Source organism: Melozone crissalis, unplaced genomic scaffold, assembly GCF_028551555.1.
Source record: "Melozone crissalis strain CALT ecotype California unplaced genomic scaffold, PUWL_Pcris_2 ptg000057l_1, whole genome shotgun sequence".
NCBI classification, from domain to species: domain Eukaryota; kingdom Metazoa; phylum Chordata; class Aves; order Passeriformes; family Passerellidae; genus Melozone; species Melozone crissalis.
The window spans coordinates 1,480,306-1,502,236 of NW_026535835.1; the positions used below are offsets into that span (position 1 = coordinate 1,480,306).

At 51.7% G+C, this 21,931-nt stretch overlaps 2 protein-coding genes across 6 annotated transcripts in view; both read left to right on the forward strand.

The window, feature by feature from the left end:
* The window catches only part of LOC128943996 (septin-4-like), a 208,906-nt gene that overhangs the window by 47,596 nt on the left and 139,379 nt on the right, over positions 1-21,931 (forward strand). The gene's annotated exons all lie outside the window — the stretch shown is intronic.
* The window catches only part of LOC128943994 (S-adenosyl-L-methionine-dependent tRNA 4-demethylwyosine synthase TYW1-like), a 105,053-nt gene that overhangs the window by 17,812 nt on the left and 65,310 nt on the right, over positions 1-21,931 (forward strand). For all 3 annotated transcript variants that reach the window (XM_054287049.1, XM_054287050.1, XM_054287047.1), the window contains exons 9-11: positions 2,295-2,382; positions 15,510-15,562; positions 19,669-19,787. In XM_054287049.1, coding sequence (XP_054143024.1) covers positions 2,295-2,382; positions 15,510-15,562; positions 19,669-19,787 — 260 coding nt within the window. The remainder of the gene's footprint in view (positions 1-2,294; positions 2,383-15,509; positions 15,563-19,668; positions 19,788-21,931) is intronic.

Genomic DNA, 21,931 nt, shown 5'->3' on the forward strand with positions numbered 1-21,931 from the left:
AGGCTGTGGGCAGTTAGATCCAGAATGAGTAGGGAAGGTAATAATCTCTGTCCCTGAATGTTTTACTCTCCTATTTCCTTCTCAAGTGTTTATTAGGAACTGTGTTTTGTCCTTGAACTTCTCTGTGTGTGGGTTTTAATATTCAGATGTGTTTTTCTTTGGAGGCACCTTTTATTTTCTGAGCTGTTGCTCAGGTGCAGAAGCAGTCTGTTCATGTGCAGGAGCAGGCAGCCTCCTCTCCCTGTTTGTGAAGAGCAGTTTGGCAAGTCAGGAGCACTGGTTTCCTTAGTGATGCTGACAGTTGGTGAGGAGACTCAAACTGAAAGCATTTCCATTAACTTTTCCATGGCTTTGGCACAAAAGAGGCTTGGATGTGAAATAGCCTCAGTATTGTCAAGACAAAATGTCCTCTGCTGGTTTTTGTTGTTTATCCATAACTCCTTCAATGAAAGCCATAAAGGACTGACAGATTACAAGTTGCATGAAATATCCAAGTAATTATTTCTGCTTTGATGCTTCTTTGTGCAGACATGAGACAATAAATACCCATAAAGTCTCAGCAGTGACACTCACACAGCAGGGGAGTCACACTTGTTACGTGCCAGGGTTTGCTTCTCCTGCCCATGACTTTATCCCAGTGCCTGGAGCTCCTGCCCAGGGTTATCTGTGTGTGGAAGCAGCTTCCTTTCCCTTTCCCCTTCCCTTTCCCTTTCCCTTTCCCTTTCCCTTTCCCTTTCCCCTTCCCTTTCCCTTTCCCCTTCCCCTTCCCCTTCCCTTCCCGGAACCTTCCCGGAACCTTCCCTTCCCTTCCCGGAACCTTCCCTTCCCGGAACCTTCCCTTCCCTTCCCTCTGGAGGGGAGCAGCCTTTCCCTGCAGGCCTTGCAGTGGCTGAATTTTGGTGCTGCTGCTCCAGGACTCCTCTGCTGTGGGAAGTGCTGGGAGTGGCACTGCAGGCACACCCTGGTTTGGTTATTGTGGGAACTGAGCACATCACTCCTGATGTGCAGAGTTGCTGAGATAACCCTTGGGGGGCTTGGAAATCCTGGAATGTTGCCAGAAGTGCTTGGTGGTTGAATTTTGACCCTGCACGGGATGTGCCACCTGTATGAGCACAAGAGAATCACTTGGGAATGAATGGTGCAAGAATTAAGTATTTACAGGGTGAAATATAGATTTTAGGATTTTGGTACAGGGGGGTTATGGAGACAAGATGGAGGAATCAGGGCGTGTCTTGTCCTTCTTCTTTCTTCTTGTCATCCATTTTCTGTGGTGATGTTGGCACTTTGGGATTGGTCCATGGTGAAGGTGCACTTGTTAATATGGGTGAAAGGCATTGGGAAATAAAGGTAAAAATGATGTCCATAGTTTTTAGTATAAAAACAGACGACTGCCCAGTGGGAGGTCAGAGTGCCCTTGGCTGCCTTGCTGGTCAGACCTCTGTCAGGCTGGGAGAAAACTTTGTAGATAAGGAATAATAAACAATATCGAAGACTGAAAATCTGAAGAGTCCAGACTTGTCCTTTGGTGCACGGGCTGTCCCAGGGCCATCCTACAAACAGCCAGAGCGGTCAGGTTGTTGTGAGGTTGTTGTGCACTCATGAAACATTGGGGCTTAAAACTGGAGTCACTCTTGGATGAGATTCCACAGCCTGGTTGTTAAAATATCCTTGGGAATTTTATTGCTGTGTCAGTGGGACGAATCTGGTGTGCTGGGGGTGTTCCTGTTCCAGTTTACCATCCTACGTTACTGCTGGGCAGAGGGATGGTGTGACAGTGGTCACAAGGGTTGCAGGATGAAGAGAGAAGTGAGAATGTTGACCTCATGTTCAGAAGGCTTGTTTTATTATTTCGTGATATATATTACATTATGACTGTACTAAAAAGAATAGAAGGAAAGTTCTCAGAAGCTAGCTAAGCTAAGAACAGAAAAGGAAATGAATAACAAAGGAGCTCTCTCTGATTCTGTCCCAGAGAGAGCTCGGTCCTGGATTGGCCATTAATTGTACACATCCAACATGGGCCAATCCCAGGTGCACCTGTTGCATTCCACAGCAGCAGACAACCATTGTTTGCATTCTTTTTCTGGGGCCTCAGCTTCCCAGAAGGGAAAATCCTAAAGAAAGGATTTTTATGAAAAGATGTCTGTGACAGGATGGGGTGCAGGATTAGAGGGAACAGGAATTGCTGTGTGGCACTGGGCTCGGTTCAGTCCGGCAGGTGTGTGGCTGTGCCCCAGTGCCTGAGGTGAGGCCTGGCTCTAACTGGCTCTAATTCCCTGTGATTCTTCCAACAGAGAGAGCAGGAGCTGCAGGAGGGAGCTGCTGGAGCTGAGAGGAGAGAGATGATCACCCCAGCCCTGAGGAAGGCTCTCACTAAACAAGGTGAGGCACAGCCCAGAGCCTGGAGCTGCCTTTGGGCACAGCAAGGCAGAGGGGCTCTGGGGGGGCAGGGGCTGCCCTGGGCCCTCATGGCAGGCCTGACCCATGGACAGGACAGGACACACAGCATGGCTGGGGCTGGAAGGGCCTCTGGAGATCACCCAGTCCAGCAGCACCAAGGCAGGGTCCCCCAGAGCAGGTGGCACAGGAATGTGGCCCAGGGGCTTTGGGGGGTGGCCATAGAGGGACATCCAGCCTGCCCTGGGCAGCTGTTCTAGAGCTCTGCCACTCTGTGGGAAGTTCTTCCTGATGTGGAGATGGAGTTGGTTGTGGTTTAGTTCATGGCTGCTGCTCCTCATCCTGGCACTGGCACCACTGAGCAGAGCCTGGCACAATCCTCTGGTACCCCTGGGGATATTTGATGGATTGATGGGATTCCTCTCAGCCTTCCTTTCTCCAGACTGAGCAGGCCCAGCTCCCACAGTCTCTCCTGACCAGGGAGATGCTCCAGACCCCAGATCATCCTTGTGGCCTGCACTGGACCCTCTCCAGTAGCTCCTGGTCTTTCTTGAGCTGTGGAGGCCAGAAGTGGGCACAGCACTGCAGAGTGCCTCACCTGGGCTGAGCAGAGGGGCAGGATCACCCTGCCTTGCTGGGAATGCTCTTCCTCATGCCCCAGGACACTCTGCTGCCTCCTGGGCAGCTCCTCCTGCAGTGCCTGGAGCTCCCAGGGTTTGAGGAACCTGCTGGGGTAGCTTGAGAGATGTGCCCACGGTCCCACACTGCAGCTCCCACGGTGTAGGTTTGTCAGGGAATATTTAAAGATCAGCTTTGCATCTGTTTTGCAACTTAGTCCTTGCTTTTACCTCGGTTTCAAACTCTGATTTGTTGCTGAAACACTGTTCCCAGAAAAGGAAGTAGTTCAGACTAATTTTAACCATCCGCTAGATGCTGAAAAAGATCAGCAGCTCTCCAATGAGAGCACTTGGAGTGAATTTCATGTCTTTTTTTAAAACAAAGGACCAGCATGAGGAGAGCCAGACTGAGCCCTGCAGTTCAGGAGCCTCAGCTGGGAGTGGCAGAGGCAGGAGGAGACTGGTGGGAGCTCCCTTTTGCTGCTCACATGGAGACTACAGGGAGTTCAGTCTGCCTTCTTTTCTCCCTTGGGGTGGAGTGTGCTTGCCTTGCTGCTCAATCAGCATTATCATGGCACTGTTAAGGTTGCAAAAGTTGTTTAAGAGTATCAAATTCAACCACCAACCCCCTGTTCAGCACTAAATCACGACTCAAGAGCCACATCCTCACGTTTATTAAGCACTTGTAGGGATGGGGCTGGCCTGGGCTGCTCTCCTGGAGCTCCTGACAATGTCCCTGTGTCACTGAGGGCTGGCATGTCCTGGGCCAGTCCAGCTGTGCAGCCCAGCCATGCTGCTCTCAGGGCTGAGCCCTGCTCTGCTCTGCCCAGCCTTGGTCACTGGGCTGGCATCAGCCTTGGCACAGCAAAGAGCCCTTGTGTGACTGTGTGCTGTGAGAAATGACCCAGGGGCTCAGGAGGAGTGGCAGGGACTTTGCCTTCTCCTCATGGCCCAGTGCAGGCCTTGGAGCAGTCCATCTTTTCAGCCTCTCTCCTGAAGGCTGTGCTGTGGTGGCTGTTACTTTGGTTTTGTTTGTAGTGTATCTGACTGCATTTAATTTATCTTTGACTTTGTTTTGTGTTTAAGGTGGCAGCCTTTTGTTTTTATTTATTCATTTATTCAGTTGCTACTAAAGACAGCAGGGGATAGGGGCAGTGCTCTGTGCTGGCCCTGTGCTCTGTGTGGTGGTTGGAGCATTTCCCCTTGGCTCAGTCTCACTTTCCTGTCGCAGACATTTTTTCATAAAAATTCTTTCTTTGAAACTTGTTCATCTTCTGGGAAGCTGAGGTCTCAGAAGGAGAATGTAAACAATGATTATCAGCTGCTGTAGAATGCAATAGGATGCACCTGTGATTGGTTCATGTTCCATGTGTACAATTAAGGGCCAATCACAGGGCAAGCTCTCTAGAACACAGTGACAGAGAACTCTCTTGTTTTTAGATTCTTTTCTATTCTATTCTTAAGTTAGCAGCCTCTGCAACTTCTCTTCATATTCTTTTTAGTATAGTAATAATGTATTATGTATCATATATCAATAAATCCAGCCTTCTAATCATCAACTAAGATTCTCGTCCACTTCTCTCACCATAGAGACCTCATCAGGTCGCTGTAATACTTTCCCTGCTCGTTTGGGCTTGGGTGTGAATGGAACTGTGCTTTTGTACAAAGTGGCCATTTGGAAGATAAAGCAGTGCTGGAAAGAAGGTCTCCTTACTACCATAATTCTCTTGACTCAAAGAAAGCTCCCCAGAGAGCTCTGATTTCCATGTGACATTCCAGGGACAGGAATTCATTATCCAGATAAGTGGGTCCAGGTTTTCCCTTCCTGCAGTGCTCATGGCAGTGCCAGTATTGGAGCCACTGGTAGGATCTGCTTACATAAATCTGCACTTTCAGAGACTCCAAACTGTTGTGTTCTCACAGCCCAGCTGCCTCTCCCAGCTCTCCCTCCTCTGCTGCTCACCAAATTCTTCAGTGGTCACTCAGCTGTGAAAAAGAGAAGCTGCATTGGGTTTTTTTTTTTATGTCCTATAACATTTTTTCCTGTAAATAACACACCAGGAAGGCTTTTGTGGCTACAAAAATAAAACAATTCCCTTCTTCCCTCAGCATCATTCCCCCTAAAATAACGAGCGCGGTGGAGTCAAAAGATTATCTCATTTATTTTGCACCAACTGGTTTCTTTGGGTGCAGGCTCAGTGTCTTTTCAAGAGTATCCCTGAGGGCATAATTAGCCCAAGAGAAAGAAAATGAGTATTAGTGGGTCAGGGAGAGCTGTTCTTGGATTCTGCAGTTGCATAACAGAGGTTTTCCTTGGAGCAGCATCTCCTCAGACCATGGTAGTGCTCACTGTGGATTCACCATCAAAGCACTTTACCTTCCTCGAGGTAAAGGGAACAGTGCTCAAGCAAAGGTTTTTATTTTAGCCCTGGCATTGGATATTGGCTAAATTTAGCCTCTCCATTGGGTTGCAGAGCCCTTGGAGCTGCCTGCTTGCAGGATACCCTGATAACAGCAAGATACCTTGATACTCAGCAAGAGCTGCTTTTGAAAGTCCTGCCAGAGGCAACACAATCCCAGTTCCCTTTCCATCAGTGCCCAGCTCTGCCTGGAGCAGCAGCACAGCTCTGAGGCTTTGGTGAGGGCCAGTGCCCTGGGGCAGAGGCTGGCAGTGGTTCTTGGTTGGGTTTGCAGTGCTCCTGGTGGTGCTTCAGCCATTCTGTGTGTCCGGGCAGCCAGAAAGAAAAGAAATGAACTGAAAATAGAAACAAGCTTTCCATGTGGTGCTTGGTGAGTACAGCTCAGTTTCACATTTCCTTTTTGGAGTTGCTTGTAACTTTTTGACACAATCCCTTTTGGGCTGAAAGTTGCTTTTGCTTGGCCTGGGTGCCAGGAGGGTTTGGTGCAGGGTGAAGGACTCATGAGCCTTTGCAGTGTTCCTGACTTCTCATTAAAATCCTTGGTGATCTTTAGAGGGAGTCTCGAGCTGCTGTTTCAATAGGGAAGATGAAAGTAGAAAAACACAGTGGGGTTTTCTTTTCCTGTAAAACAAACAAAAAACCAAAACACCCTTCTGTGTGCCAGGACAGGCTCAGGCTGGATCTCAGGGAAAGAGATGCTGGCACTGCCCAGGGTGCCCAGGGAATGGGCACAGCCCTGAGGCTGCCAGAGCTCCAGCAGCTCCAGGGATGCCCAGGGTGGGGTTGCTGGGGTGTCTGTGCAGGGCCAGGGCTGCACTGGGTGATCCCTGTGGTCCCTTGCAGTCAGGCTGTTCATGACTCAGGGCTGACCATGGCTCTGCTCTGCTGGGGTTGGTGCCATCATTAGTCACAGCTGCTCCTGGACCTGCCAAATGTTTTGTTGACGCCGATGGTCTGAGGGAAGCCAACCATCCTGCTGGATGCTGGCAGCTGGGAGAGGGATTGTTCACTGCCTGCCTGAGCTATTTGGAGCTCAGACATGATGTGTCTGAGTGCCAGCCACCTCCATCAGCCCTGGCATGTCATGGGGTTGTTCAGCAGCCCCAGGTTGGCTCTGACGCACTTCCCTCAATGGGGCAGGAATGGAACAGGAGCAGTGAGCCCAAAGCCCTGAGAGCTGAGGAGGCTCCAGAGGGCAGGGCTGGATGGGATATTGGGAATCAGGAATTGTTCCCTGGGAGGGTGGGGGGCCCTGGCACAGGGTGCCCAGAGCAGCTGTGGCTGCCCCTGGATCCCTGGCAGTGCCCAAGGCCAGGCTGAATGGGGCTTGGGGCACCCTGGGACAGTGAAATTGTGGCACTGGACGGGATTTAGGTCCCTTCAGGTCAGACCATTCCAAGATTCTGGGATTTCTGAAGCTGCTCACACTGTGTTTGTGCCATGCTCTTTGCTTTGCCCTCTCCTGCTGTAACAGGACAAACAAATCCCTGCTCTCCCTGCCTGGCAGCACACTGGGGTGGGTTAATGATGCCAAAGGCTGACCCTGCTGACTTTGGATAAATTATTCTGTCCCACAAGGACGGTTTTGTTGCAGTCCAGTTGGTTCTGTCTTTACTGGTTAAGGAAGGATACAATTTAGCCCCAGGGTGCCCAGGACACCTCTGTTTTCCTTGTCTCCAAAGACAAGTGGTGCATTAAGAGTCAGCTTTTATCTGAAATAGTCTGGGCTTCAGCAGCCACGTAAACTGCCGTGCTCTGACTTTGTGCTGCAGCTAAAGCTGTGCTTTGGCCTGTGGCTTTTAGAGGGGAAGGGAAGGCAAGAGGCTGACTTCAGAAAAATACTGAAGGCTGGGCTTTTCAAGTGCTCACCAACCTGGAGTTGAGGTTTTTAAAAGCTTTGGTGGCTTTTGCTGGCCCTTCTCAGGGCAAGGTTCCTGCAGCTCAGGTGCCCAGCTCAGGCTGGCTCTCTGTGCTGAGCCTTTGCAAGGGTCAGCGTGTGGAAATGGCATCTCAAGCCATGGCACAGAGCTGGTGCTGCTGGCTGGGGGCTCTGCAGACTCTGTGCTCCAGGGTGTGGGCTCTGGCAGGCTTTGGGAGGAGCTGATGAACTCCAGGTGGCACTAGCAGCCCACAGCTGGCTCTGGCATCGGTGGCACTGCTGCAGTCCCCAGAATGTGCCACAGAAATCAAATGCTGGCTGTGGGCAGCTTAAAAATGACTCTGCTAGCTAAGAAATTACTTGTGGTGAGCAGAATAAATACAGTGACCATGCCCAGGCACAGAGATCAATTCTTTAGGAAATGTCAGTAAATAAAGGGCAAGCACACAGGTGAAAGGAAGGCGTCCAGGCAGCAGAAGATGCTTAAGCCCCACTGGGGGAGAGCTGACTGCAATTCTGATGTGCTGGCACAGCTGTAGCCCCTGAGCAGGAGCACAGGAGATGGATAAATCACATTTAGGGGGCTGATTCTTCTCTCATGTGTTACCAGAGCTGGTAGAATAACCCCATGTATAACAAAGAGGAAAATAAAAATAAACACAGATTTTGAAGTGCATCCTTTTTTTTGGTTTGTTTTAGGTTTTGACAGGGCTTTGGAGAGTATTGGGCTTTGAAATTAAGTCTAAGCTGGAACAAAGTACAGGATATGTTCAGGCGAGGATAAAATTTGCTGTGCTTTCTTTGTAAGGTGACACTCGCCCCGCACAAGGGGACAGTTCAGACAAATGGAAATGTGGAGAAGGCAATGTGCCCTGAATGACTGAAAAGTGTCTCAGGAAAACAGAACAGAAAAGAGATGCAGCTCCTGGCAGGCAGCAGTTGTGTCTGTTACATTTGGGGTATGTTCTGGGGGCTTCAGGAGGAGACTTGTGCAGGTGGAACCTCCCATTGCAGACCTCACCCTGAGGTACAGCTCTTAAAAATGCCAAGTGCTTGCAGATTTCCTGTGAATAAAGAATTGCAGAGTCCCAGACTGGTTTGGCTTCAAGGGACTTTAAATTCCATCCAGTGCCACCCCTGCCATGGCAGGGACACCTCCCACTGTCCAGCCTGGCCTTGGGCACTGCCAGGGATCCAGGGGCAGCCACAGCTGCTCTGCGCACCCTGTGCCAGGGCCTGCCCACCCTCACAGGGAACAATTCCCAATTCCCAATATCCCATCCAGCCCTTCCCTCTGGCAGTGGGGGCCATTCCCATGGGGGTGGCTGAATCAACAGCTGGACTGGTTGATCTCTGAGGTCCCTTCCAACCCAAACCAGCCCATGATCCCTTTTTGGGAATGCTCTGCCCTGGTGCTGCTTTTGGACACAAAGGGTTCAGGTACAGAAGGTTGTGCTGCATTTTCTCTGGTGTTGGTGCAGGTGAGGGTTTCAGTGCACTCTGAGGCTCTGCCAAGGCATCACTGAGGCATTCCTTGTGCTTCAGAGGGAAAGGTGCTCTTGGGTTAAGAGAGACATCTGAGTCGCAGGGAAACATCAGGTTTTGAGAATCCTGGAGGTCTCTTATGATCAGCTGGGGAGGCTGGAACTTGTGGTAGCTCCTGGCACTGCCACCCCTGAGCTTTGCCAGTCTCATTTCCCTGGCTCTAGGTTGGCTCTGGGCTGTCTGTGCAGCAGCTGAATCCCTTGCACTGCCCCCAGGAGGCTTTTACTGTGTCCTAAAAGTGTCCAAGATATTTGTGTTGTGCACAGTGCCAGGGATCTGAGGCAGCTGGGAGCCAAACCTCCCATCCCTTTGGGAGGGACAGGGTTTGTGCTGACAAGGGACAGTCCTGCAGTCCCTGCTTCTGTCCCACTGCTGCCTTCAGCTCATGGAAGCAATCCTTCCCCATTCACAAGCCTTTTGTATTTCTTAAGAGCCTTTTCTCAAACAAAGAGACAATCTGAAATGGGTCTTGGTGGGCCTGGTAAGAATTTCTTCAAGGTTGAGCAGTTCTAGGAATGAACCTGGAGGTGTCTCTTGCCATGCTTAGGCAATCTGGAAAATTCCACTTCCCACTTCTTCTAGATTTGTATAAAATGCTGATGTAATGGGAACAGGTGCCTCAGCAGGGGCATTTCTTCTTTCTTCTTCTTTCTTCTTCTTTCTTCTTCTTCTTTCTTCTTCCTCTTCTTTCTTCCTCTTCTTTCTTCCTCTTCTTTCTTCTTCTTTCCTCTTCTTTCTTCTTCTTCCTGTTATTACTGTTGTTATTACTGTAATTATTATTACTGTTATTATTAATTGTCAAGTATTCTTAGTCTGGGTGATGGCTCAAGCACAGCAGTTGTATTTCAGTGTGGAAAATGCTCCTTACAGGTGGTGGAGATGCATCCTGCTGTCACTGACCTTCAGCTCTGGCCCTGTTAAACTGCAGTTCTTCAGAACTGCAGGAAATTGGGATTTTTTTTCCCTATAAAACTTCTGCCAGTGTGAGGCTGCCCTGAGCTGCAGCTGTGGCAGATCCTCCCTGCCTCAGAGCAGTGGTTTTATTGCAGGAGAGTGCTGGCTAGCCCCATGCAGAGGTGACAGCTGCACTTTGCTGCTCTCAGGGCAGCCCTGGGACAGCCAGCAGGGCTTGGAGGCACAGGGGGGCCCTGGAGTGGCTTTCCCAGCTCCCAGAGCCTGCACTCCTGGAGAAGGATGGCTCAGTCTTCTCCTTGTGCTTTTTGGAGCTTTTTCAACCATGGATCTTCCTTCCTTTCCTTTCCTTCCTTTCCTTCCTTTCCTTCCTTTCCTTCCTTTCCTTCCTTTCCTTCCTTTCCTTCCTTCCTCCCTCCTTCCTTCCTTCTTTCTCTCTTTCTTCTGCTTTTGGATTTGGGAACAAAGTAAACTTCTGGTGATGCAGAGATCTGAGCTGGGAGGTGTCAGCCAGGCAGGGCTTGTCCCCTGTCCTGGGGCAGCCCTGGGCTCCTCAGGACAGTGCAGACCCTGAGGGGCTGGAATGTGTCCAGGGAAGGGTCTGGAACCCCAGGAGGGGCTGAGGGAGCTGGGCAGGGGCTCAGCCTGGAGCAAAGGAGGCTCAGGGGGCCCTTGTGGCTCTGCACAGCTCCTGACAGGAGGGCACAGCCGGGGGGGTCGGGCTGTGCTCCAGGGAACAGGGACAGGAGCAGAGGGAACGGCCTCAGGCTGGGCCAGGGCAGCTCAGGGGGGACAGCAGCAGGAATCTCCCCATGGAAAGGGGGCTCAGCACTGCCAGGGGCTGCCCAGGGGGGTTTGGAGTGCCCATCCCTGGAGGTGCCCAGGGAAGGGCTGGAGGTGGCACTCGGTGCTCTGGGCTGGGGACAAGGTGGGGATGGGCACAGCTTGGACTGGATGGGCTGGGAGGTTTTTTCTGACCTCTGTGGGTTTTGCTCTGGACATTTTGCCACCTGGGATGGTCTGCAGTCCCTCAGCACAGCTCTCAGGGTTGTGCAGAGAGTGCAGGGGGTGTGCAGACACAGCTCCTGGTAGGGACACTTGTGCTTGTAGAAGTTCAGCTGACCTGCTCTGCTCTCAAAAATAACAGAATTGCTCAGTTATGGACATAATTCATTTGTGTCCAGGAGCTTGGGAAGACTGGATGTGTGTCTGGCACTGGTTAGCTGGCAAAGCACATCCAGAGCCCCTGGATACTGGAATGTGCCCCAGGAACACAGACAGCAGTGTCCTGGCTCAGCCTGAGAGCTCAGCTGGCTCTGTCCCTGAGTTCTTTGAGTTTCAGAGAAAAGACTTTTAAACTCTTATTTCCAGGATGAAGTGGAAATACTGCAGTGTGGTTCCAGAGAGCTGAGCACAGTCCTGCCCCAGCCTCTGGAGCAATCAGGAGCTGTGACTTTGGCCATCCCTCCAGTTCCACATCCCTCTGTGCTCTATTAAACTCCAGTTGGCCTGTCAGGGTGAGCAATCACCACATGTTCCTCAGCCTGGTGTTACTGCCTGATAACACTCACTTCACCCCAAAGGTTGTTTAAAAGCTTAATTCACTTCTATAAAAGTGACACTTAATTTCAGTGAAGTTTGGCAAGCTTCTAGATCATCTAAAATTTATCATCTAGAGCAGGATCAACTCACAGCCAGCCTTCAGATGAGATGTTCTTGTCCTTTAGGTGGGAGCTGAGCTGAGCACTGTGAGCCTGCTCATAATTGAAGGGATCCTTTGTATATTAGACTGTGGAAATAATAAATAGATGGGTTTGTTCAGCTGTGGTACACAGGGTGGGGAACAGCAGGTCCCTCAAACACTGCATTGTTTGCAGGGTGCTGTATCCAAATGTGCACTTAGAGTTATTGGTCACGAGTCACAGCCCTTGGAGCAGGGGGGGATGTGATCACAGGGGCTCCTGGCACCCACAGCTCCAGACTTGGGGCCATCAGCAGGATTGGACTCGAGCTCTGATGGCCTTGGCAGAGCCACAGGGACGTTGTGGCAAAGCTGATGGAAGAGTGGAGCTGGCCTGAGCTTCCAGAAGGCTCAGCAGGAGCTGCAGTGTGGGAACAGGGCTGGACATCCTCAGGCTGGCTTTGAGCACAGTTTTTCTCATGTTTAATTTGAAGCTTTGCAGTAAGGATGTGCAGTCACATGTTTAATTTGAAGCTTTGCACATAGGGATGTGCTGGCACTGCTGAGGTCACACCCCCATCCTGGGGTCACATTTGGGCCCTCACTGCAGAGAGGACATTGAGGGGCTGGAGGTGTCCAGGGGAAGGGAATGGAGCTGGGAGGGCCTGGAGCCTCAGGAGCAGCTGAGGGAGCTGGGCAGGGGCTCAGCCTGGAGCAAAGGAGGCTCAGGGGGCCCTTGTGGCTCTGCACAGCTCCTGACAGGAGGGCACAGCCGGGGGGGTCGGGCTGTGCTCCAGGGAACAGGGACAGGAGCAGAGGGAACGGCCTCAGGCTGGGCCAGGGCAGCTCAGGGGGGATTTGGGGGAAATTCCTTCCTGGAATTTGTTATCCAGCCCTGGCACAGCTGCCCAGGGCAGGGTGGAGTGCCCATCCATCCCTGGAGAGGTTTAACAGCCCTGTGCATGTGGCACTTGGGGACATGGGGCAGTGCTGGGGAACAGTTGGGTTGATGATCTCTGGGGGTTTCCCAGCCAGAACAGTTCTGTGATTCTGCGACACTCCCAGTTTCTTGCTCAACCTTTTGTCCTTTCTTTTGCCCCAGACTGCTCTGCTGCCTCCTTCCCAGAGTGCAGCCAGTGCTGGAAAAGGCTCTGCAGTCCTGTAGAGTCTCTGCTCACTGGCAGCAGGGGTGGGACAAATGTCCAGCCTTGGTCTCTGGTATTTTCTCTCATTCCCAAGTGTCAGAAGCTTGGCAAGGCCAGCACCTTGTGCTGGGTGACCACACCTTCTCCCAGTTCCCACAGGGTGCAGGACCCCAGTTCTGTGCCTTTAGGGTTCTGCACATCTCTGCTGCTCCCTGCTGTCACCACAGCTGGGACTGCTGGCAGTGACAGAGATGAGTAACCCCCCTCTCATCCCCAGAGCTGGCTGGTGTTTGTAAGACTGTTTTGATGTTGAATATGTACAATTTTCTTGGCTTTTAAAGGAGCTGTGGGTGCTCCACATGGTGGAAGTTGATTTAAGGAACCTAAGAGAAAGTGCTGGAGCTCTGGAGCTTGGCACCTTGCTCAGTTCTGCTGCTTCCTCTCTTCCCTCAAACAGCTCAGTAGCAGATCTGGGTGGGCATGTCCTATTTCCAATGTAATTTTTCTGCAAAACCCATTTGAAAGCAGCCATGTTGCTGTTACTGACAAGTGATCTGTGAGAGAATAATCTTCTATGACTGGTGGTGCTGGATTTGGAGAAATGGGAAAAATAAGGCTTGGATGTGCTGGGTGACAGCAGCAGAGTGTGCCTTGGACAGCTGTGTCATGGGGAGGAGGAGTGCAGCACCTTTTCAGCTCTCATCCACAAATCCTATAAGGACACACATTTTAGCAGGGAGGTCTCAGCTGAGATTAGACCTTGCTGGACAAGCTGTTTGCAGAGGAAAGCTGCAGCAAGAGGCAGGGCAGAGCAGGGCAGGGAGGTGTTGGGTCCCCGCCATTGCAGCTCTGTGTGTGTGGCTGTGCCCTGCACCCTGCACCAGCCTCCTCTGAGTGTGAGCAGTGTGAGGTGAGGGTGTCCCCAGGGCTGCACGTGGCTTTGGGGACTGGCTGTCACAGAGTCCCAGAGTGGTTTGGGACCTTAAGGGGACAGGGCAGGGACCCCTCCCACTGTCCCAGGCTGCTCCCAGCCCTGCCCAGCCTGGCCATGGGCACTGCCAGGGATCCAGGGGCAGCCACAGCTGCTCTGGGTACCCTGTGCCAGGGCCTGCCCACCCTCACAGGGAGCAATTCCTCATTCCCAATATCCCATCCATCCCTGCCCTCTGGCAGTGGGAGCCATTCCCTGTGTCCTGTCACTCCAGCCCTTGTCCCCAGTCCCTCTGCAGCCTTCTTGCAGCAGAGGTCACTCTGCCTGTGTGTTCCAGTGTGAGGAGCTGGATCAAACCCCACCAGTGGAGTGGGCAGAGGAGCCTGGGCAGCTCCTGCTGGCTTTGAGTGGCAGGAGCAGAGCATTGTTTGGTTCCCTGTTAGCCCTGTCTGTGTGCACACAGTTTGATTTCTGCCTGCTGCAGCTGCTGTGGCATCTGCTGCTCCTGCAGTTCCTGGCTGGCTCAGTGTCCTTGCAGGTGTCAGGGACTTGGAGGTGCTCTCAACTTGCTTTGGGGCCTTGCTGTGCCACAGCAGCTCAGGGACAGAGCAGCAGGGCAGGGCACTGGTGCTGCTGTGCAGGAGCTGAAGGCCAGTTTGCTGAGCTGGAGGCTTTTTCCCTGTTGAGTTTGTGCTGGTTGGCAGGAAGAAGGCTTGACAGCTAAAATGTGATATTTTTCCTTGCCTTGAAAGTGTTAATAAGAGCAGCAGGAAGGTGCAGTAGGCAGCTGGGAGGTGCTGAGTCTGGGGACAGCCAGGCCAGTGACATGTGAATGCCACTGCGAGGGATACAGCGAGGTGTCTCAAATCCCTCTTATTTTTATGCTGATTTTGAAGGGACTTTTAATCCTTCAGACATATTGGCCTCTAAGCACTTTTCTCAAAGAGGAATATAACCCCACTCGAGCAGATTGGGTAATAATAGCACTTAGTGCTTAACGAACGTTGTGCAATTAATCCTCCAGGGCTCATTGGAGTCGAATTGTGTTGATCTTGGCTGGGGACTGAGGAGCTGATCTGAGCTCAGCTTTCCTGTGGGTGTGGAGGAGCAGCTCCCTCCCCGTGGAGCTGGTGAGGCTCTGGGGGGCTCAGGCTGAGCCCTGGCTGTGTTCCCCTCCCAGCTGCTCCGGGATCAGCTCCTGTCCTGCAGGCTGGGACAGGGGTCCTGGCTGTTCTGGGCTCATGGCCTGGGGCCAGGGAGATGCTCCTGGCTCCCTGTCCTGCTCCTGGGTCTGTGAGCTGTCCCTGGCTTAGCCAGGCTCTGCCATCCTGTCCATGCACCTGATTCAAACCAGCCTCACCCATGCCAATCCATGTCCCACTAAAATAAACCATTTGCAGTAGGCTGAGGTCCCTGGGTGGCACTGCCATTGCTGGTTGTCACAGACATCTTTTGTGAAAAATCCTTTCTTTAGGATTTTTCCCCTTTCTGAGAAGCTGTGGCCTCAGCAACAAAATGTAAACAATGGTTATCTGCTGCTGTGGAATGCAACAGGTGCATCTGGGATTGGTCTCGGGTGGATGTTTGGATTTACTGACCTCATGGATTTACAACTCATGGCAGAGCTGTTCTTGCTTTCTGCCTGGACACAGAACTTTGTTATTCATTCTTTTTCTATTCTTAGTTTAGCCAGCTTCTGAGAACTTTTCCTTCTATTTCTTTTTAGTATAGTTATAATGTAATATATGTCATTAAATAATAAATCAAGCCTTCTGAGCATGAAGTCAACACTCTTGCCTCTCTCTTCGCCCTGAAAAACCATTGCAAGCTCAGTAACAGCTGGTGGTGTCACCTTGGGGCCAGTGGGGAACAGCAGCATTGAGTCCACAGTGTCCATCACTCTGGGTACCACTTGGTATATTTTGTGTGTCAATTCCTGCAGGCTGACCTCAGTTGTTTGATGATTTGTGCTTTGTTTTCAGGCTATAAACTCATTGGGAGCCATTCTGGGGTGAAGCTGTGCCGTTGGACAAAGGTATGTTCTGTTTCCTTTTCCTATTTCATAAATAAAAACAAAGCTAGAGACTTGCTCAGGTATTCCAATTTCCTGATGAAATTACATTTTAAAATGTGCTATTATTTGCACAAACCCAATTTCAAGCTATAACCTTGCATTTCCAGCTATTAAAATTCTTCCGCAAAGAGTGAGAATAGAGTTGTGGCACAGAGCTGGGAACATCCTTTTCTGATTTTTCCTGTTGTTCTGCTGTCTGCTAAAACATCTTCTTCCCCCTGAAATCCACGTGAGGGAGGAGTGGGAAGCTTGTATCCCTGTGTGAGGCTGTGGAGCAGGGATAGCACAGCCACTGCCCCACCTGAGCAGGCACATGAGGCTGTTTGAACCCCCTGTGCTGGGGCTGGGTTGTCACAGGGCTCCTCTGGCTCTCAGCATTTATCAGATCACATTTCCACGGGAGGTGTTCACATTTTTACTGTTGCAAATGATTTCCCTGCTCTGTGGGGTGTGTGTGGGTGTGGCTGTGAACACCCATGGGTGTGAGTGCACCTGTGTGACACAGCCCACTCCCAGCCCTGCACATGGCTCCTGGAGGAGCTGGAACCCAGTAGCTTTTCAGTTTCCAGACTTGAAAACATTCCCAGCAGAGCCCTGGAGAATGAACTGCAGCCCCTTCAGGGTGAGTGTGGTTCAGCTGTCCTTGGCAGGTCCCTCTGGAGCTCACAAGTCTCTAGGGTTGTGTATTTGGGGAGCAATATTGATCAGAGAATCACTGAGGGTGGAAAAGCCCTCTGAGATCACTGAGTCCAACCGTTCTCCCTCCCAGCACTGCCAAGGCCAGCACTGCCCCATGTCCCCAAGTGCCACATGCACAGGGCTGTTAAACCCCTCCAGTCACAGAGACACTGACACTGCCCTGGGCAGCTGTGCCAGGGCCTGACAACCCTCCCAGGAAGGAATTTCCCCCAAATCCCCCTGGCCCAGCCTGAGGCCGTTCCCTCTGCTCCTGTCCCTGTTCCCTGGAGCACAGCCCGACCCCCCCCCGGCTGTGCCCTCCTGTCAGGAGCTGTGCAGAGCCACAAGGGCCCCCTGAGCCTCCTTTGCTCCAGGCTGAGCCCCTGCCCAGCTCCCTCAGCCCCTCCTGGGGCTCCAGACCCTTCACCCACCATTTTGCATCTTCCTGCACCCTTGAGCATCCCTGGGTGGGAACCCCTGGAATCAGCACCTCATTAGGATGCCAGCACATCTGTGATTCCTGTGCTGTGGCAGTGATCAGTCCTGGCTGTCTGAGCTCTCCTTTGCTGCATGATTAGCTTTGTTTATTTTTGAAAGAGCCCTTGGGATGCCATCCCAGGGTGGCTGCAGAGAGGTTTCATTGCAGTGCCTGCTGTCAGTGAACTGTTTCATCAAGAGCCTTGTTCTCCTGAGCAGCATAGAGAGCCCACCCTGGGCTGTCAGGAGTGTGTGGGATGCACTGATCCCACTGCTGCTCTGCTGGTCACTCTTGCACCCATTTCCCTCTTTGTCACTGTTAGTGGCAGACATGATCAGGAAAAGTTTAAAGAAAAACTTCCATGTTGTGTCTGAGAAGGCCAGAGAACCTATTTTTATGAAAGACCCAGACTTTAATGCAGCACTGTAAAGCCATTTCACAAAATAAATAGCAGCTCTGTGTGCTTAGATGGGCCCACACTATTTTTAGCTTAAGCAGGAATTGGATGTAAAGTCTTCTAATAAATTGAGCTGAGATTGGTTCCAGGCAGTGGCTTTGCCTCAGGTTCACACCAGTGTGTGAGAGCCTCCAGGAGCTTTTGTGGGGATTTGTATCACAGGAAGGCAGGAGCAGGGCTGGCAGGATCAGTATTAAGTGGAGTTTCATAGAGGTATCTCAGATGGAAAAGATTGGGTTCTGTCAAATTCCAGAAAAACAGAAACCCTGTATGTTTTAGGAAGAGTCTGTTTGCCGTAGGAAATGCCAAATATAACTTGCTCTCCTGAATTTGTGAATCTCCTGAAGTCTCTCTCATTTGAAGAATGGGTAGAATCAACAGCATTTTCCATGTCATTTAATCTTCCACCTGTACAGCCAGTCAGGGATTAGCTGTAGATTTTTCCCTGCTGCTCCTTTCTGTTGGATCACCAGGACTCTCCAGGAGGAGGAAGGCAGATTGAAAGCTGCTGTGTTGTATTTCAGATTTTCTCTTGAGAGGAGTAAAGTTTCTTTCTCATTTATTATTATTTAACTGAGCTAATGAAAGACAGCCCTTTCTGCAAGCTGCCTGCATGATAAATAGGAGTTGAATCCTGTTGGGAAAGCTGCTGTGGCTGTGCTGGGAAGGGAAGTGCAGCATCCTGCTGGAGCCACTGCTGGCTGTGAATGAGGGCTTATAAGGTCAGGGCATTTATTTAATTTACTGCTGCAAGAAATACTCTGCCAGATAAATGAAAAGAATGGAGTGTTCAGTAGGACAGCCTTGAAATGGATCCTTGTTGCTCCTGAGTGAGCTTTTCCAGGAACATTTCCTGCAGCTCAAGAGGCTTCACCTGCTCCTCATGGGCTGAGGCTGGAAAGCTGCAGGAGAGCACATTGTTGTGCTGGGGTCTGCTAGAGAAGGGACTGAGCAGCTTAAACCTCTTTCTCCTCTAACCCTGCAGCAGTCTGAGCTCCTAAATGCAGTCTGGCTGCAGGGGTGCATGTAAAGAGTCACACTTTATAGGCAGCTGGGAATTTCTTGGGGCAGGTGGCACTGGTGTCCCTCAGCCCTGCTCAGGGCATTGCTGGACTTGGAACTCCAGTCACAGGTGGCTGAAAGGGAGCAGATCCACAGCTGCCCTCAGTTTGGCTCCAGATGGGGAATTTTAACTCTCCTGCTGTGTGTTTGTGTGTGTGTGTGCCCTCAGTTTGGTTCCACATGGGTTTTTAGCTCTCCTGTGGAGTGTGTGTGTGTGTATGTGTGTGTGTGTGTGTGTGTGTGTGTGCCCTCAGTTTGGTTCCAGCAGGGTTTTTAGCTCTCCTGAGGGGTGGATGTGTTCCCCTTTCCTCAGTTTGGTTCCACATGGGTTTTTAGCTCTCCTGTGGAGTGTGTGTGTGTGTGTGTCTGTGTGTGTGCCCTCAGTTTGGCTCCAGATGGGGAATTTTAACTCTCCTGGTGTGTGTTTGTGTGTGTGTGCCCTCAGTTTGGCTCCAGATGGGGAATTTTAACTCTCCTGGTGTGTGTTTGTGTGTGTGTGCCCTCAGTTTGGCTCCAGATGGGGAATTTTAACTCTCCTGGTGTGTGTTTGTGTGTGTGTGCCCTCAGTTTGGCTCCAGATGAATTTTTCGCTTTCCTGAGGGGTGGATGTGTTCCCCTTCCCTCAGTTTGGTTCCAGCTGGGTTTTTACCTCTCCTAGGTGTGTGTGTGCTCCTCTGCCCTCAGTTTGGTCACAGATGGGGAATTTTAACTCTCCTGGTGTCTGTGTGTGTGTGCCCTCAGTTTGGTTCCAGAGGAATTTTTAGCTCTCCTGTGGAGTGTGTGTGTTTCCCTGCCCTCAGTTTGGCTCCAGATGGGGAATTTTCACTTTCTTGTTGTGTGTTTGTGTGTGGGGGGCTGAGTGTGTGCCCTCAGTTTGGTTCCACATGGGTGTTTAGTTCTCCTGTGGAGTGTGTGTGTTCCCCTTCCCTCAGTTTGGTCCCAGCAGGGTTTTTAGTTCTCCTGGGGGTGTGTATGTTCCCCTGCCCTCTTTTTGGTTCCAGATGGGGTTTTAACAGTCCCTGTGTGTCCCTGTGTGTTTCCCTGCCCTCAGTTGGGTTTTTAACAGTCCCTGTGTGTTCCCCTGCCCTCATTTTGGTTCCACATTGGTTTTTAGCTCTCCTGGGGATGTGTGTGTGTTCCCCTGTCCTCAGTCTGGCCCCAGTTGGGTTTCTGACCCTCCCTGTGTGTTTCCCTGCCCTCAGCTGGGTTTTTAACAGTCCCTGTGTGTTCCCCTGCACTCATTTTGGTTCCACATGGGTTTTTAGCTCTCCTGGGGATGTGTGTGTGTTCCCCTGCCCTCAGTTTGCCCCCAGTTGGGTTTCTGACCCTCCCTGTGTGTTTCCCTGCCCCCAGTTGGGTTTCTGACCCTCCCTGTGTGTTTCCCTCCCTCAGGCCATGCTGCGGGGCCGCGGGGGCTGCTACAAGCACACCTTCTATGGCATCGAGAGCCACCGCTGCATGGAGGCCACCCCCAGCCTGGCCTGTGCCAACAAATGTGTCTTCTGCTGGAGGTGAGGCACCCCTGGGCTCTGTGGGACACAGCCAGCTGTGCTCTGAGGGGGATGTGGGCTGTCTGTGTTCCTGGGGCACATTCCAGTATCCAGGGGCTCTGGATGTGCTTTGCCAGCTAACCAGTGCCAGACACACATCCAGTCTTCCCAAGCTCCTGGACACGAATCAATTATGTCCATAACTGAGCAATTCTGTTATTTTTGAGAGCAGAGCAGGTCTGCTGAACTTCTACAAGCACAAGTGTCCCTACCAGGAGCTGTGTCTGCACACCCCCTGCACTCTCTGCACAACCCTGAGAGCTGTGCTGAGGGACTGCAGACCATCCCAGGTGGCAAAATGTCCAGAGCAAAACCCACAGAGGTCAGAAAAAACCTCCCAGCCCATCCAGTCCAAGCTGTGCCCATCCCCACCTTGTCCCCAGCCCAGAGCACCGAGTGCCACCTCCAGCCCTTCCCTGGGCACCTCCAGGGATGGGCACTCCAAACCCCCCTGGGCAGCCCCTGGCAGTGCTGAGCCCCCTTTCCATGGGGAAATTCCTGCTGCTGTCCCCCCTGAGCTGCCCTGGCCCAGCCTGAGGCCGTTCCCTCTGCTCCTGTCCCTGTTCCCTGGAGCACAGCCCGACCCCCCCGGCTGTGCCCTCCTGTCAGGAGCTGTGCAGAGCCACAAGGGCCCCCTGAGCCTCCTTTGCTCCATGCAGGACAACCTGTCATCAACTCAATGACTCCCCATTGGTCAGGAAAGTCTCCCCTTTCCTCAGAGAAGTGACTTTGTGGTGAATTCCTGAAGGAAATGAGCTGTGCTGGATCTGAGCTTCTCAAGCACTACTCACTCACTCCTGCCTGGGCTCCAAGGGAGGTGTGTGCCAGGCTGGGGGAGTGCAGGGTGGGATTGGGAGGAGAGGCTGAGGTTCAGCAGAAATGCCAGCAGTGACGTGAGAGCATCTGCAGTGGGAGGACAGGGAGGTTTTGCTTTGAGCTCTTTTGTTTTCCACCTTGCTAAATCATCCCATGGGAGCTGTACTTCCTCTGGGACTGAAACCTTACCCCAGGCTGCCAATAACACCCATTCCATCCCCAGCATCCCAGTGAGTATTCCCTGAGCAGCCTGAGCCAGTGGAAGCTGTCCCTGCCATGGCAGGGGGTGGAATGATGTGGGCCTGAAGGTCCCTTCCCACCCAAACCATTCTGAGATTCTGTGATAAAATTTCCATGCAAAACCAACCAAATTCCTCTCTCTGAGTGCCCCTTTCTGTCTTTCATAGTCCTTGGGTTTTAATAATGCAGATATTTCATGGGGGCATTTAAAGGGCTTGGGGACAGCTTGAAGGCTGTGAGCATTGGACACTGGGCATCCTGTGCAGTTGGCATTTAGGAGTCTGTTCCAAAGGGTTTGTGGGTGCTCTGGATGGGCTTTCCTGGCTGGGAAGGAGGCAGCAAATGGCACCTTTGATGTGCAGCTTCTGCTTTGCTTCAGAGCAGGGCAGCGCCTGGGAAGGAAAACCTCCTGCCTGTGTCTGTTTTCCTGTGCTGGGAGGGACATTGCCCTGCCTGTGCTTGTCCCTCTGTCCCCACACACATCCTAAGGTACATCTAAACAGCAAACAGGATGAGGGGCTTTGTTCCCAGCATTGCTCCACAGAGCATTTCCCAGTTTCTCTTCCAAATGCCCTCATGCAGGATTTTTTGGCAGCAGCCTGGATGAGGAATAGGCTGAATCAGGGAAATGCAGCAGGTGTGAACGGGAGAGTGCAGGAACTGATAAATGAGATAGTACAGCTTTATCAATAATTGATAAATCAGTCCATTAGTGTAGAGACACAGAGAAAGTGGCACTGTTCCCTGTATCTCCAACTCATCATCCTGTCACTGTCACCTGTCACTTCAGAGGGGTCTGGCACTGCAGCCTGATGACAACGAGTGCTACAGTGCTGATTTTCCTGCTGGCTACAACCTGAGTGCAAGGAAGCAGCTTCCCAGGACACTGAGCTCGGGGCTTTCAGCTTTGATTCATTTATTTCCCTGCTCTGGGTGAGGTGCTGGCAGGTGTTGGACTCTCCCATATGGAAGGCAGCTGGCTGTCCTCAGCCTCCCCTGGAAACTGGAAGGTTTAAGTTGGAAGATTTAAGGCTCAGTTTGAGGCTCAT